Here is a 14,575-nt window from a genome sequence, read left to right as displayed (position 1 = left end):
CTGACTGAAGACATGCAGTTGTAGCATTAAGGTGCATTTTGACTATGTAATTAGAAACTATAACCCTTGTACAGAAGTGCACGAGTCACAGGAGGGGGGTGAAACATTTAATTGTCTGTGCAGAAACGTTCAGGACTACAGCAGAAGTGAACAAGGGCGTTTATTGTGACGTTAACCAAACAAGTACAATCTCAGACCCTGTTTAACCCCTCAACACTCGCCCCCGGAAGCATCTCATCATTTTTCACCTGTAAACTTAGGATGCTTCGCAGTATTTAAAGTCCCCCCTCATCTATTAAAAAAAAAAATTAAAAATAATTACTGGTAGTACATGGAGAAGAATTTTACAGTTCAACAGAGGGATATTTCATCTTTAGCATGCCCGTTGGGGACAACAGCAAACATTTAGGAGTCATTACAACAAGAAACATTTCAAAGAAAGTCTTTGCACATATGCCAAAGAAGAGTTCAGGTTTTGTTCAAGATGGACAAAAAAAAAAAAAAAAAAAAAAAAAAAAAAATCATACCAGAAATATTTTTGTTCTCTGTTAAGAGCGCAAACCAAACGGCTGCAGAAGGTTTCTGGTGAAAGCTGAGTTGCAATAAAAAGCGACATTTCTTTTAAAACAGGAGGCTGAAAATCTTTTGGTAGCTCAATTGTTAACATTTACTCTAGCAGCATTTCCCTGAATAAATTACTCAATTAAAAAAAGACAACATTAAAAAAGTATCAGTGTGGGAACATAAGAGCGTCATACTAATTTGTGGTGGGCTCGTTTCTATCTTAAGGCAATCATGTGCAGGTGCGCGGCGTTGGAAACAGAGCGGCAGGACCACAGCCTCGGCGTATCCTCTGGGACCCTGAGCAGGCTCAGCGTTCATTATGACACAACATGAAGCAATCAAATACAAAATGAATTGCAAAGGGGGGGGGGAGAATTAACCATACATTTAAAAAACAGTGTACTGAAGTGCCTCTCATGCCTTGTACTTCTCCTTCCCTGTTTCACTAATCACGCAGATATGCTGAAATGGAAAAACAGGACCGGAAATATTGAAGCATATCAAACACATTTTTCCCATTTTTAAACACAAACAAAGCCACTTGGCTCCTTTTGTTTACATTTATATAATACTCACGTTCAGATCTCTGAAGTACTCGTTGTAGTCTAAAGCGTATCCCACCACAAATTTGTCAGGGACCTCAAATCCTACAACTACAGCAAAAAAAAAGAAAGAAAGAAAGAGAAAAACTATTTTCTCAACTGTAGATAGTATAACAATTGACACATTATTGAAAGTTTATGATGTACAATTTAACAGAAAAAAAAAAACTTACACATTATTTAGATGAACTGATTTTAGAAAAACGGGAACTAAACTATTGTATTTGTTCACATTGTGGAATGTAAACCCATAAGCCGTCTGAGTAAATCTCAGCTAGACAGTTAAAGTGAATTCAGGGTGTAAATGTGTGAGCTGTGCTTCCCCTCACTCGTACGTTTGTAGTTTTACAAAAGGTCTGCAAGGTTTAAGACATTTAAATAAACTGCAATATAAGGAAACTAACAATAAATGATGTCAGCACAACGTAAAACTGAAAATATATATATTTTTTTTAAATCTACAACCTTAAAGAAATCTGCAATCCTCTGATGTTTTCCAGGTTTTCCGAGGACATCCTTGCATTCCCAAACCAGCTGTGAGATTCATTTGTGACAGCTAAACTTCAAGACTATGTGCAACATTTCTAAACTGTAATCTAGTTTGTTTTTTATCTTGCTTTTGAAATAAATTTCTTCTTCTCCTCGGAGCGGCCTTTCAGTTCATGTCCGTACAGAACAGAACATCAGATCAGAACGTATCAGTCTCCGTCTTCAAAAGGCATTTTGCTTTTGTCCCTAATCACTAATATTCCAGTGATCTTACTTCACATACATTTCTAAATTTGAAGAAAGGAATTAATGAACCCTTTAGTTTTGTTCACATTACAGATCCAAGAAGCAGATCTGGCTGCTACGCTGATCTTCTTCCCTCAGCTGTATTTCAGAAACTCAATTGCGATCCAATATGGTTTACATAAGGATTGGAGCAAAACTTTCATTTTTAATCACTCTGCTGTTTGGGATCTTCACTGCCAGACAATTCTTAATGTTGGGAAAATGAACTAATCATACGACAAATCCTCAAATTTCCAAACTTCAGCAGCCGCGTGAAGAAAGTCACTTACAGTCCGGTCGGTAGCCGACACTCCGCGGCGTTCTCTTCACCAGCAAACTAAGAGCAAAGCATCAGTCATTAGAAAGAAGAAACTGCGGCGCAGTTTACACGTGTTGGCATTAAAAGGAAGCTGTTTGGGTACCTTGCTACTTTAACCATTTTGGGATTGTACTGTTTGAGTAGCTGTAATAACGTCTTCATTGTCTTGCCCGTGTCAATTATATCCTGAAGACAAAGCATGAGAGGAGCTTATGAAAGTGGGATCAAAGAGACGCTTTGCTTTATTACAGGATGAGAGGAGAAGGAAGACGATACCTCCACAATTAAGACGTTCTGTGCAAAAGAGAAAAAGAGAATGTTAATATTTAATCACGGAATTTGCATGCGTATCAATCTGTTGTGGCAATGTGATGCTACTTGCTACAAGTGGAGTCAGTGAAAATGTGTGGAAGCATACAAAAATATATGGATATATTAAACTAAAACACATGGCCGCGTTACACATGACAAGTAGTTTATTTTGGTAAGAGATTTTAAAGTGGTGAACAGTTCAAGCAAATTTGTAATTTCAAATGTAGATTTTTGAAACGCGTTCTCCTCTTTCACCAGATCTACTAATTTGTGAACACTTGTGTCAGTATTACTCTATAAGCAGCACAAAGATATACTGAATACTGATGTTAGACAAAATCAAAGTTCGTAATTCTAGTCCTTTTATACAAAGGGAATGTATACGAACGTATAAGAGTTGATGGGGCAAATTATAAAGATGTACAACTAAACTAAAGAAGAGCCTGTAAATTTTTCTCTTCACCACAGAATTCTTGGATCCTTTTCATGCGCTTTCCGCAAAATCCAAATAAAATACACAACGATTTGTTCTGTTGATACGCTCACTTGAGAAATGTGGTCAGGTATCAGAATGAAATTTGTGGTTTGGATCGTGAGACAGTGGGAAACTGTTTGAAGGCTATAAACACATGCATCGCATTGTACATTTAGAAATGGTGACAATAATCCCGGGCAGTGCCAGAAGTACTTTTAATGCTCTCTTCTCCATACTGACCTTTCCTGTCAGAGTTGACAGATCGTCTCCTCCGATCACTTTGATTTCACCGGTCGACTGGTCGTTCTGTAAGGGTGAGAAGACTGGTGAGCTAACTGAGTTACCATGCTGTCACAGAAACTGGAAGTACAAGCGAGAATTAGTGCCTGTCCAGGTTGAAACTGTTTAAAACTTTATCCAGTATGTTGATAAAACATGAATGTTGTTGTAACTCATTTAATTAAAGAGTATTGTTAAAATACATTAAATAAATTGAAGTTCCTGGGGCTGGCAAAGAGCAATCCAATCTGTTGCCTCAAAATATGCTGTAGGGTCTGACAAGGAGATGTTCATTTATAACTTTAAGTAGAATTTAATTTGAACGTGCTTTACTTTGGATCCATTTGAATACAGGGCATAATTTAAAGATAACCCATGATGAAAAAAAAAAAGGAACGCAGCATAATAATGATACTTAAATGGTAAAAAAATAGGAAAGCTATCAACATCCCACAAATTGACCTTTTAACAAATCACTAAAACCATATAAAATTCTGCAGAGATTTGTATGAATTTCTACAATGTCAGTGTTTTTGTTTTACACTTGCCATCATCTGAATTACTTTACAACACTGAGACTGTATAAATCCTAAATGACGAAGGTTAATTTAGGTACAAGGGATCTCTGGGTTTATGTTGGAGATGTTCTATTTTCTTTTTTGGGCAAATGACTGAACATCAAATGAAAATGTGTGATTTTGTGAGCTCATTTCATGCTGCATTTTATTTTAATCACACCGTTTCCATGCAGCCTCCTGGGAAACCCTGGGCGACCTTGACCAAGCCACAGATAAGCTGGAGAAACTCCTCATGTACTGTTTGCAATCATGATTTGAGCTGCTACAGATGTAAATAGCGGCTAACAAAGGGTGAAGTGATTTATTACACAGTAACTCTTGAGGCGAATGAAGTCCACTGTCATGGGGATGGAGCGGTCACTGTTCCTGTTCAGGGCTTTGATGTAGTCCAGCAGGTCTGCAAAAAACTTGTAACCCCCTTTAAGAACGCAAAGGGCCACGATGTGGTGGCCCCCCATTTCCTTCATGATCTCCCTCGCCAGCCTCTCTGTCCTGAGATAATGTAGGGGGGGAGATGGAAACACAGTCAGGATTATCAGCTCTGTTTTGTGCAACCGTCAGCCAAAATTCCTCTTTATTTTCCACTTGCTGCAACAGGAACAGCTGTCTTATCTAAAGGGAGACACAATCTTCTTAACAAGATATGAGAAACTGCATTTGTGTCTTGCAATTGTAGTCTCTCCTCTTAAGCAATTAAATGTTTTGTTATGTTTCAACCACAAACTTCCCTGACAGAAAAGTCCAGCAAGAAAAAAAAGATACATAGAAGATACAAGATTAAATAAGAAAATTTAAGACGTGCGATTATCATATTAAAGGCCATCTTATTTTTTAAATGAGACATTCTGGCATTTTAAGGCCTTAATTTTAGATACACAAATGTAAGACTTTTAAGGATGATAATTAAGAGTAAAACAAGACAAAGTACAAATACATGGCAACATTTTAAAATTTTTAAAACTATTGAAAAAGAGGTGCCATTTTTCTTCTGCTTCTAAATTACCCACTAACTTCTATTGGTTCATCTTAACATCCCAAAAAAAAACATGAAAGTTTACAAAAGCTTTATAACAATGTATAAAAACTTTATGTGGTATGTATACAATTACAAGGTATTTTGTATTTAAGTCTGCAGATTTACCTCTGAACATAGCTGATGAATATAGATTAAGTTGCATTAAGAAATACTATAACCTGATGTTGCAAAAAGAGAAACTAGGTAATAGACTGAACTCTGGGACAGACAGGCTCTGCAGAGAAAACCAGATAAACAGTCGGATCTGAATTCTTTTGATAGGTAACAGAGGAAGGAAACTAAGTGGAAGTAAGTCAAATGGTTGGCTCAAGTAAAGGGGAGGTTGTCACACTGTTGGAAACAACAAACGTTTTAAAGATGCTCTGTGTTCTTGTTCTGTGCAAAGGGGTTATAATCTAACCCAGTATTTAAACAGAGCAGCCACCTTTTGTTGACCTTGTAATTTACCGTTTTCACTAACTTGTTTTGAGTCGTTAAGAACAAGCTGACCCACCTGTCCAAGATGAGTCCGTGAGGAATATAAACCCTCTCCAAGTCGGCAGCGTAGTGCTTGGGTATACAGAAAAGATCCAAGTCGTAACCCTGCTCCTCATCGCTAATCTGGAAACAAACAAACAAACAAACAAAAAAAAAAACCTAAGAAACGCTTCAAATCTTCGAAGTTGTTAACCTATAAAGATCATCCACCAGACAGAGGGCAGTAAAACCTTCTGTTTTACAACTCAGACAGTTTATCAATCACTAAATAGAGGACACAACCCATTTGTTAAAGATTAGCAAGTAACCGCGATCCCCCCCACCCACGGTGCTCAAAAAGAGGGCCTTACATTTCCAGACATCCTTTTACCTGCTCTCTGCTCAGGGGTTTACCTTTGAGGAAACACTTTGTCCCAGAGAAAAACATGTCAACAGTTCTGCTGTGTTCTCTGAAAACTCCTATGATGCTTCAATCCTTTTCCAGTTACATTTTAGAAAATTTAATTTCCTGTCGGGGTCAACTGGTAGACAGAATAACTGGAATCATGTGACACTGAGAAGCGAGCGTGAGAATGATGGGATGCGGTTCTGCAAAGACGCAGCGTGGAAGTGGAAATCTTTAAAGCATATTAGCTGATACGGCTCCTACTAGCCCAGATGGTGCATGCTAAACTACAACGGCTGCAGATCATACTTGGATTAAACCTATTCAGCTACAAAAAATAACGACTGATAAACTAATATGTTCTGATGGTCACATGACCTGAGATTATTTCTACAATCATTGATCTGAGGTCACAGGAACAAAAACAACTTTAAGTTTGTGATTATACTGAGAAACCTTTGGTGCCATTTTAAATCTGGTGTGGCAGAGAAAAACTCCCGTGTCTACAGATTTGAAGCAAACTTACTGTTCAACCAGTGGTTCTGTTTTGCTTTCCAGCACTAATCACAATCTGAACTGCGTCGACCATTTCTTGGAAAACAGAGAACTGGATATTTGTTTGACTTTCTTCCAGCGTGGGGTTCGTCACAGCGCCATAAATCAAATATTACCGAACCATCTCATCCCACACGGCAGGACTTTGTGCTCTGAAAATAAAACTACACGGTGCATTGTATGTCGAACGCATTTCTGATCCATAACATCCTGAATAGAGTTCAGCCCGAAGCAAACTTTCAAAGACAAAACGAGCGCTGATTCAACCAAAGGGGCATACAAGTTCAAATATCTCAAACTCAGAGCACTACCACAGAATTAGCTGAATTTTTATGTTTATGCAAGTACACCACGGCTGGGGTTAGCCCAGAAAACCTGCTAAGCTCAGTGCCCTAGGCGGTCATTCATGCCATGTTTTTGAGTTGAAAAATGCTTAAAGTTGTCATGAAAATATCCCTTGATCGTCATTGGAAGACTGGACGATTAATACCCAAACACCAACTATAAAGTCTTATAAAAGGTAATGACTAAGAAAAACTAAAATAAAAAAAACGATGCTAAGCCTGGTGGGGGCACAAGTAAAGCCTGGTGACCCGCCAGGCTTAAAATACACTGTGAAAAACCCTGCAAGGATTTAATATATTCTGGTTTCAACACTGATAATGCTGTCCGTTATGCCGTAACCGTCAGGTAAAATCGTGGTAACAAGATGCCAGAGAGAACTGCCCCTTCCCTACCTGTTGCTGGTCAGTTTGGAAAACGACGGCTTCTGAACTTTTTTTACTGTTTACATACAAACTGTGGCGATTTGGGGATATTTCCAGTCATGACAATGTGGACAGTTACAATGCGAAAACTAAAAAGAAAAAACTTTTAAGGCTTAATTAATTGTACAGGATAAGCTTAATGAGACACGCATCATTGAATGGATAGTTAAAAATATTTTTAAACTGTTAATATTATGACTAATATTAAAAATACTGACTCCTTGATTTTAAAAAATCATATTTCATGTTAGACAGTTTTTTATAAATACAATGAAATTGTGATGTTTTTACTCATCTGCCTGGGGCAGACATTAAGCTGTTTAGACAAAGACTTCACATAAACATGCTTTTTCTTTTTAACCTTTTAACCCATAGGATTAACTTAAAGTACCTAAATATCCATTTTGTTTCAGTTCAGAGTTCGGCATTTTTTTCCTCTAGTTGTGTCGGATGAAGTGATTTACAAAGCAGTGGGAAAAACAATTAAGAAGAACTAAAAGAAAACACAAAAAAGATGTCCTACTTAATTAGGATTAAGACAGTAAAAAGTAAATGGATGTCAAGTAAAATGACTGGTGCATTTTACTTAACATCCTTTTATTTTCCTATTCCTATTATTATTTATTTCTATTATTATTTATTATTTTCCTTTTCCTGTCTGTTACAGAGCACTAGTTTTCTGTGAAGTCTGACATGCCTGTTCCAAATGTGAAAGTTTTATTTTTTTCTCACACAAAGAAAACAAATGTGTTGCAATAATGTGGTTTCTATGTGCAGCAATAAAAAAATAATAATAATTACAAACTCATCTCGTTATCAATTGTCCCTTGCATGTATCCGATTTTCACTCAGAAAACAGCATCACGGTTCATGCAGTTAGGTCTCAATTTTGATACATTTAATGAGTAGGTAAAATAAATAAATAAAAATGTCCGATTTTCTGTATTTTACCAGCCGCTCAACAAACTGAGAAGATCAAAGAAGTCGATTAGGATCTCTGGATGACTTCTTGGTCTTCCAGAGATGCCTTCATAGCTTTAAGTTATGAAGACATGCGTGTGAAGTTGTTTTTCTTTTGGTTTCCCTGTAATGTGTGTCTAAAGGTTTCCAGGGTCTACATGCCTCCTGTCCAATGCCCCAGAAGTCAATGTGTTCATAGTTTTCCTCAATCAGAAGTCGGCATGCTGCATTTTGATCAACTCGCTGACTGTTCAACTTTTTTTTTCTAGTTGTGTCGGATGAAGTGATTTACAAAGCAGTGGTAAAAACAATAAAAAACAAACTTAAAACTGCATTTTAACAGTTTAGAAACTATAGAGAGAATTAAAATAATCCGATTTGATGCATTGAAGTCAGTAACCATTGTCTGGATTGTCTTTATTTAGGGTGAAAACACGAGAATGCCGCTGCACATCAATAATTACAATACCTCGGTAATTTATCCTAATTACGAACCAAATGCGCCTAATTGACTATTAAATAAAGTTTTTCTGAAGCACGTCCTTCTGTTACTAGGTGTAACCATATAAACAGTCTGATTAACTCTAAATAATCGTGTAATTGCACAATTACAGCTGCCGACAAGCGCAGAGACCCAGACGTTTTGTTTTGTGAGTTTACGCTGAACCGTATCCCATCGACGTCACCGAGCTGAACGTGGAGAGCGCGTGCCTGACCCCAGCCGCAGGCCACGCTGTTAAGGACTGAAAATGAAAGGACAGATCGTTAAATTGTACAATGCAGTGCACATTCAGTGAACTCTGAGTCTCAGTACAGCGTGCTACTCCCCTGGGCTCAAACAGCGGTAACACCCGAACGCCTACCGTCTCTTATTTCAGTAGAGGGAAGAACTCACCACAACACAGGAGCTCGATGTCGCCATGTCAGTATCGGTCCCCCAGCGTTAAAATGCTAAATGTTCTACCTTGGTCTTCTGCTAGAGAAGACAACAATTTTATGCTCGGGTTAATTTCACAGTCTCGTCAGACACACATGGAGGTGAGTGAACCGTAACAGAGCTCGTGTCTTTCCGGAGCTTCTCTGTAGCTTTGCTACCCGTCCTGCGCACGTGATTGGCGAGCCCCGCTAGCCAATCACGTGTGAAGAAAAGACTCGACCCCGCCCCTCTGCGGCGAGGTTGGGGAGGGTTTCACGAGCTAAAGAGCGCGAGGCAGCTTTGACTTTCCAGCTGCGCGAGGTCAACAGATTTCCGAGTTGTTTTCATGTGTAAAATCGTAGATGTGGTTTTAAATAAATTGCTATTTTGATTCGTCTGACCAGATTACAGAAGCGGTTAAAGCCTTTTCTATAAAATCCCACTGCAAACATAATGCTGTAAAATCAACATATTTTATAAGAAGTATTAATCCATTTAGAAGCAGATAAGACTCAGACCCTGTATAAGCAAGAAGCACTTACACATTGGAATACAGTTAAGTTAAAACACAAGTTTGTTATAAATTAGCATAATTACACAAACAAATTAATCGAGTCTAAACTATTTAACCATATAAGCTCGGGTAACTTTTGTGCTGTTCGTGGCTGTACTTTAATAATCAGACCAAGTTTAATTTGTGGCAGCAACAGGTGGGTCTTGAACACAAGCTCCCAAAACAAAGGCGGTAGTTTTCATCGCCTACCGACAGAAAAGGAAACAAAAAGAATTTGGCTAAAAATTCTAAACTTGAACAGAAAACCCAGAAGTGCTTTATGTGTGCTCATTTCATTGTGCGGATAGAAAGCCCAGGGAAGAAAACCCGCATCTGCATCCGAAGCAATCGAGTCAGTGAAGTAGCTAACTTTGCTAGTGCGGGTTATTTGCGGCCATTTCTTCAAGTTGCCATCCCTCCCCGCATTAGCTGTAGGTAGCGGTAAAACAGTATTGCCACATTTAAGCTGGTGTTCCCACATATTTTATAGCCTAAAAGCTCTGACGAAAGCCGGTTAACAAGTTGCTAACATGTAAACAAATGACGGTTCCGGTTAGCAGCGGAAGTCGTGCCCATAAATCTTGCAAAGCCTCATGGGGGCTAGGAATAAGGTAGATACAGATGAAACTGTGATCTCTGAACTGCGCCAGGCCAGTGAAGAAGAGAAGATATCTGAAACGCAACAAAATGAGGTTCAGCAAGTGGAGAAAAAGCTGTTTATGGAACCTGAATATGAGAAAAGGAGAAAGGCAGAAATGAACTGGAAGCCCTTATAAACCAACTATAAAAGTACTTTCCTCTGTATGGCATTTGTCAGTTTTTTTTTTAATCCTAAGATTTTAAGATAATTTTAAGTTCACTGTTCTGAAACCTTAAGAGCAAATTTAAACTTGATTTTTAATAAATATAATTTATACACTGGAAGGCTTGGGATGGATATTTTGTCTGAGAATATGAGCACTTTCAAGGTCCTGCATAGCCTTTTGCCTCAGATGCAAAAATATGTTGTTATATTTCCACAAATACGTAGTTCAAAGTGGTCAGCAAATAACTAGTCTGGCCACTGCCTTCCTACCCATTTCTGCTTGATTTAAATCTGGCTAACATCTCAGTGTGGGCTTCCTGGCATTCACTCCGATTATTACAACGGTAGAATTTCAACCGGGCCAATCAGCGAACTCAAAGCAAAGTTGTGAATGATGACATTTATTTTCTGCACTGTCTCAAAATTGTAGTCTGCCTGCAGTTTTAGCAATGGCAGCGAAGGAAGTGAACAAATTCGTTCAGTCCGTGTTGGCCACGTTTCCAAATACTTAACTAATATTGACATCTCGGCATTTCTCTCTTTGCAGTGGAGGATGTTTTCAGCACAAGCAATTTCTAGTTGCTTTACATGCGTCACTACCAAACTTTAACAATACCAAACTTTAACAATACCAAACTTTAACAATTGGGTAAAGTTTAAAACCTCAACAGAGTCCACGCCTCCAGGAAGGCAATTGTTTTTGAATAACCAAGAACTCAAAGCCTTTGTACGAAGTGAAGCGTAGGAAAAGGGACTGGTTTTTCCCAGGCTAGCAAATAACTACTGGGATTTAAATCCCTCTGCATTACCATCAGTGCAACAATAACGTATAATCCGTCACAAAATCTTCTGATAAACTCAACTTTTATCATTTCTCCTGTTCACTGATTGGGCCAGTCGAGCACAGGAAGGCAATGCCCAGGCTAAGGCTCAATTTTAAAATTCTTCCTTTTTGCCGCTAAAGGATTTAAATGCTGGAAACCCTCGGACGTTGATATAGGTATCTTAAAAGAGGTTTACATGACCTCAGATAGTTTCATATATTTAATATTCACAATGTTTGAAACATGGCTGAATAAATAAAAGAAAACTAATTTTTACAAAGATGGATACAAATTCACAGATGAACTGAAAAATAAAAGTGAGAGAGCGAGAGAATGGCACCAGGGAGCGAAGAGGAATGACAAACAGCAACCCTCAGGAATAAAATAGAGACAAAAAGACTAAGCACATTAAATGAAAAAACATAATCTAAATAAAATTATTAAAAGCAGAGAAGCTGGTCAGAGTTCTGAGCTGCCGTTCTACACCGACAGTGTAAAACAGCAGACCTACTTGACCTCTGATGACCCCTAGGCCCCCTATTTTTAATATCTTTAGAATGATAGCAACACAAACCAGCACAAACCTAGCCGAATTGATTGACACTTATTTAGTTTGATTTTATAAAAGTGGGGGGGCTGGTTGACCTTTAAACTTTCATTAATATCTTCAAAGCCAAAGCAGCACAAACAAAAAATGTTGTTGCACAAATGGTGTGCAAACGTTTGATACCAATTTTGTCTGATTTCATAAAAAAAGGGGGGGGGGGGGGGTTGGCCTTTTGACCTTTAACCTTTCATCAATATCTTCAAAGCCAAAGCAGCACAAACAAAATATTTTTGCTGCACAAACGGAGTCGAGTTAATTGACACCCATTTCATCTGATTTGAAGAAGGTGGGGGCGCTTGTTGACCTTTGATGACCTCTAGAAACATTTCTTTATATCTTTAAAATGACAGCAGCACAAACCAGCACAAACGTTTGACACCATTTTTGTCTGATTTGAAGGTGTGTGTGTGTGGGGGGGGGGGGCAACTTCACTCAGGTCACATATTCCCGGCATTTGTGGTTTCAGAGATAATTTCTTCGCTCTCGCAGGTAGGTTAAACATCCAGGTCCATTTTGTCTTTGGGAAGACTGGCAAAGGCAATGTGTTGTGATGTCTTCGTTGACAACGAGTTAGCTGTGGTTTCTAAAGTTAACGTTCTCGTCCTTTGAGTAAGCCTCCACATCCAGGTGTATTTTGTCATTGAAGTTCTCAGAAGCAACAAAGTTTTTTGACGACATCCATTCATCCATCTTCTTCCGCTTATCCAGGGTCGTGTTGCGGGTGTAGCAGCCTAAGAGGGGAGACCCAGACTTCCCTCTCGTTAGCCACTTCTTCCAGCTCCTCCGGGGGAATTTCAAGGCATTCTCTGGCCAGCTGAGAGACATTGTCCCTCCAGCGTGTCCTGGGTCTTCCCTGGGCTCTCCTCCCGGTGGGGCGTACCCTGAACACCTCACACCTTGTGTAAATTCACGCAAAATCAACAAATCCCTGCACTTTTTGGTGCAAATAATTGGGAGTTTATTGCAGATTTTTCTCAAAAATGGTCAAAAACGTTACTTGTACTTAACAGCTGCCTCAACTTGAATTGATGTCATATTTAAGTCCATGATCCATACAGCGAGTAATAAGCGCAAATAATCTGATTTGGTTACGTGTGTATTTTGAAACTTTTTCATTTGTGACTTGAAATAGATGACCCTCCTGGCTGAAACTGAAAATATTTAAACAGTTCAGAACCAGCGTTATAGTGTAACTGAAGGTAGTTTCTCAAATTGTTACATTTTTGTCACTTGGAATTAGAGAGATGCAATGTTTACCAGCTTGATCGTGTCTTTTTCTTCCATGCAGACTTTTCCTGTGTATCCATGATTTATGTCAAAGTTGTTTTTTTAAAGTAGTTTATTCAATGAGTTCATCGTTTAATACAACTTTCACTGCTGGTTCTGAGAAGGAATTCAGTAAACCACCAACTTAAATACAATTAAAGCCAGCGGTTTGCATGAAAAATATAAAAACACATTTTAGCTGTGGTCCTGCGCCATCACAGCTTTCTGAAATGGTTGCATTACCTCCTCGGTCTGTTATATAGCTCTCCAGATATCTGAAAGTTATCTTCTGAGGCGGTGGAGGTGAACTAAGACGACGTCCAAAACATACAGCGAAACAGCTTCTGAGGTCGGGCATTAAAAACCACAACATGTAGGTACTGATTGTTAAGAAATAATTTCATGTGGGTTATGTAATTGTCTCGTTCTATTAAAAGAACACTTAAAATTGGTCATTAAAAAGGCAAAAGCCACGAGGTAAACTCTACCAGAACTTGTTTCCCAAAGGTTTGTAGTTCTGCCAGTGTAAAAAGACAATTCCAGCATCAGATTACAAATCAAGGTAAAAATTAATTTTAAAAATTTGAAAATTTAAGTCATAACTCAAATTTAAAGGGACCCATTATGTATTTTTGTTCTTAAATTTGGGTCTCAGCTGCTTCTAAAAAACAAACTATTAGCAGCGGTTTTTTGGCAATAAACTCTTTGTGCGGGCTTATAATAGCTTTGCTTTTGGTGTCTGGAAAATAAGCAGTTTTAAAAGCCTTCTGATTGTGGAGTCACCTAGCAACCCAAGCAGAACTCCAGCGCATTTGGTCAGCTGGTTTTACCACTGCACAACGGCTGCTGGAAAAGACGAGTTTTGTTGTTGACTTACCATTCAGAAACCACTTGCTGCATGCCTGTTGGTTGTGCGGTAGGCGCCTCTTTTGCCTTTCAAAGATGCACGGTTGTACAATTGCGCATCTGTTAGCAGATATTTTCACGAACGAGTGTAAACGTTGAGTTGGAGGGGCGTGGCCAGCAGCAGCTTATTTGGATTTAAAATGACAAGACAACTGAAAACATCTCAATCTCATTATCTACGAATAATTTTGTAAAAAAAAAAAAAGTGATGAACATGTTTTGTGTACCCATAGACCAATCATAACCTGTTCAAAAATGCATAATCTGTCACCTTTAAGGTCTGGTGTGGAAGATTTGGGTATAATTAAGATTTTTTTAATGCCTAAAATTAAGATAATGAACTTCAAGATTTGGTTTTGTTTAGGACCTTGCAGAAAAACCTTGACTTCTGAATGTAACCATAAAAACTCTTTGTGCTAACTATATACTGATTTATCAAAAGTTGAGGAATGCAGTGTAAAAAGTGGTACAGTATAAACTCTTGAATATTCAGCTTTCACATTACGATGCGAGAAATAGTTACACTACTGTAGTGTACAGAAATATGGTGGTGCAGCGGCCGCTTTCCCAGGAAACTGTACAAAGACTGAAAATGAAGACCCGGCTCAGCCGACA

At 38.5% G+C, this 14,575-nt stretch overlaps 1 protein-coding gene across 1 annotated transcript; it reads right to left on the bottom strand.

The window, feature by feature from the left end:
- Window positions 1-93: 93 nt before the first annotated feature.
- On the bottom strand, window positions 94-9,211 carry hprt1 (hypoxanthine phosphoribosyltransferase 1). The gene is made up of 9 exons (XM_008419708.3): window positions 8,979-9,211; window positions 5,433-5,539; window positions 4,212-4,395; window positions 3,287-3,352; window positions 2,536-2,553; window positions 2,363-2,445; window positions 2,231-2,277; window positions 1,141-1,217; window positions 94-1,026 (listed from the first exon to the last, which is right to left on the bottom strand). Exons 1-9 carry the CDS (start codon window positions 9,003-9,005, stop codon window positions 979-981), a joined length of 657 nt encoding a protein of 218 aa, XP_008417930.1. The 5' UTR covers window positions 9,006-9,211; the 3' UTR covers window positions 94-978.
- Between the last annotated feature and the right edge of the window lie 5,364 nt (window positions 9,212-14,575).

Source organism: Poecilia reticulata, chromosome 10, assembly GCF_904066995.2.
Source record: "Poecilia reticulata chromosome 10, P_reticulata-male-v2, whole genome shotgun sequence".
NCBI lineage: Eukaryota > Metazoa > Chordata > Actinopteri > Cyprinodontiformes > Poeciliidae > Poecilia > Poecilia reticulata.
Note: the sequence above shows the minus strand (reverse complement) of the source record. Positions and strands in the feature narration are given on the sequence as shown.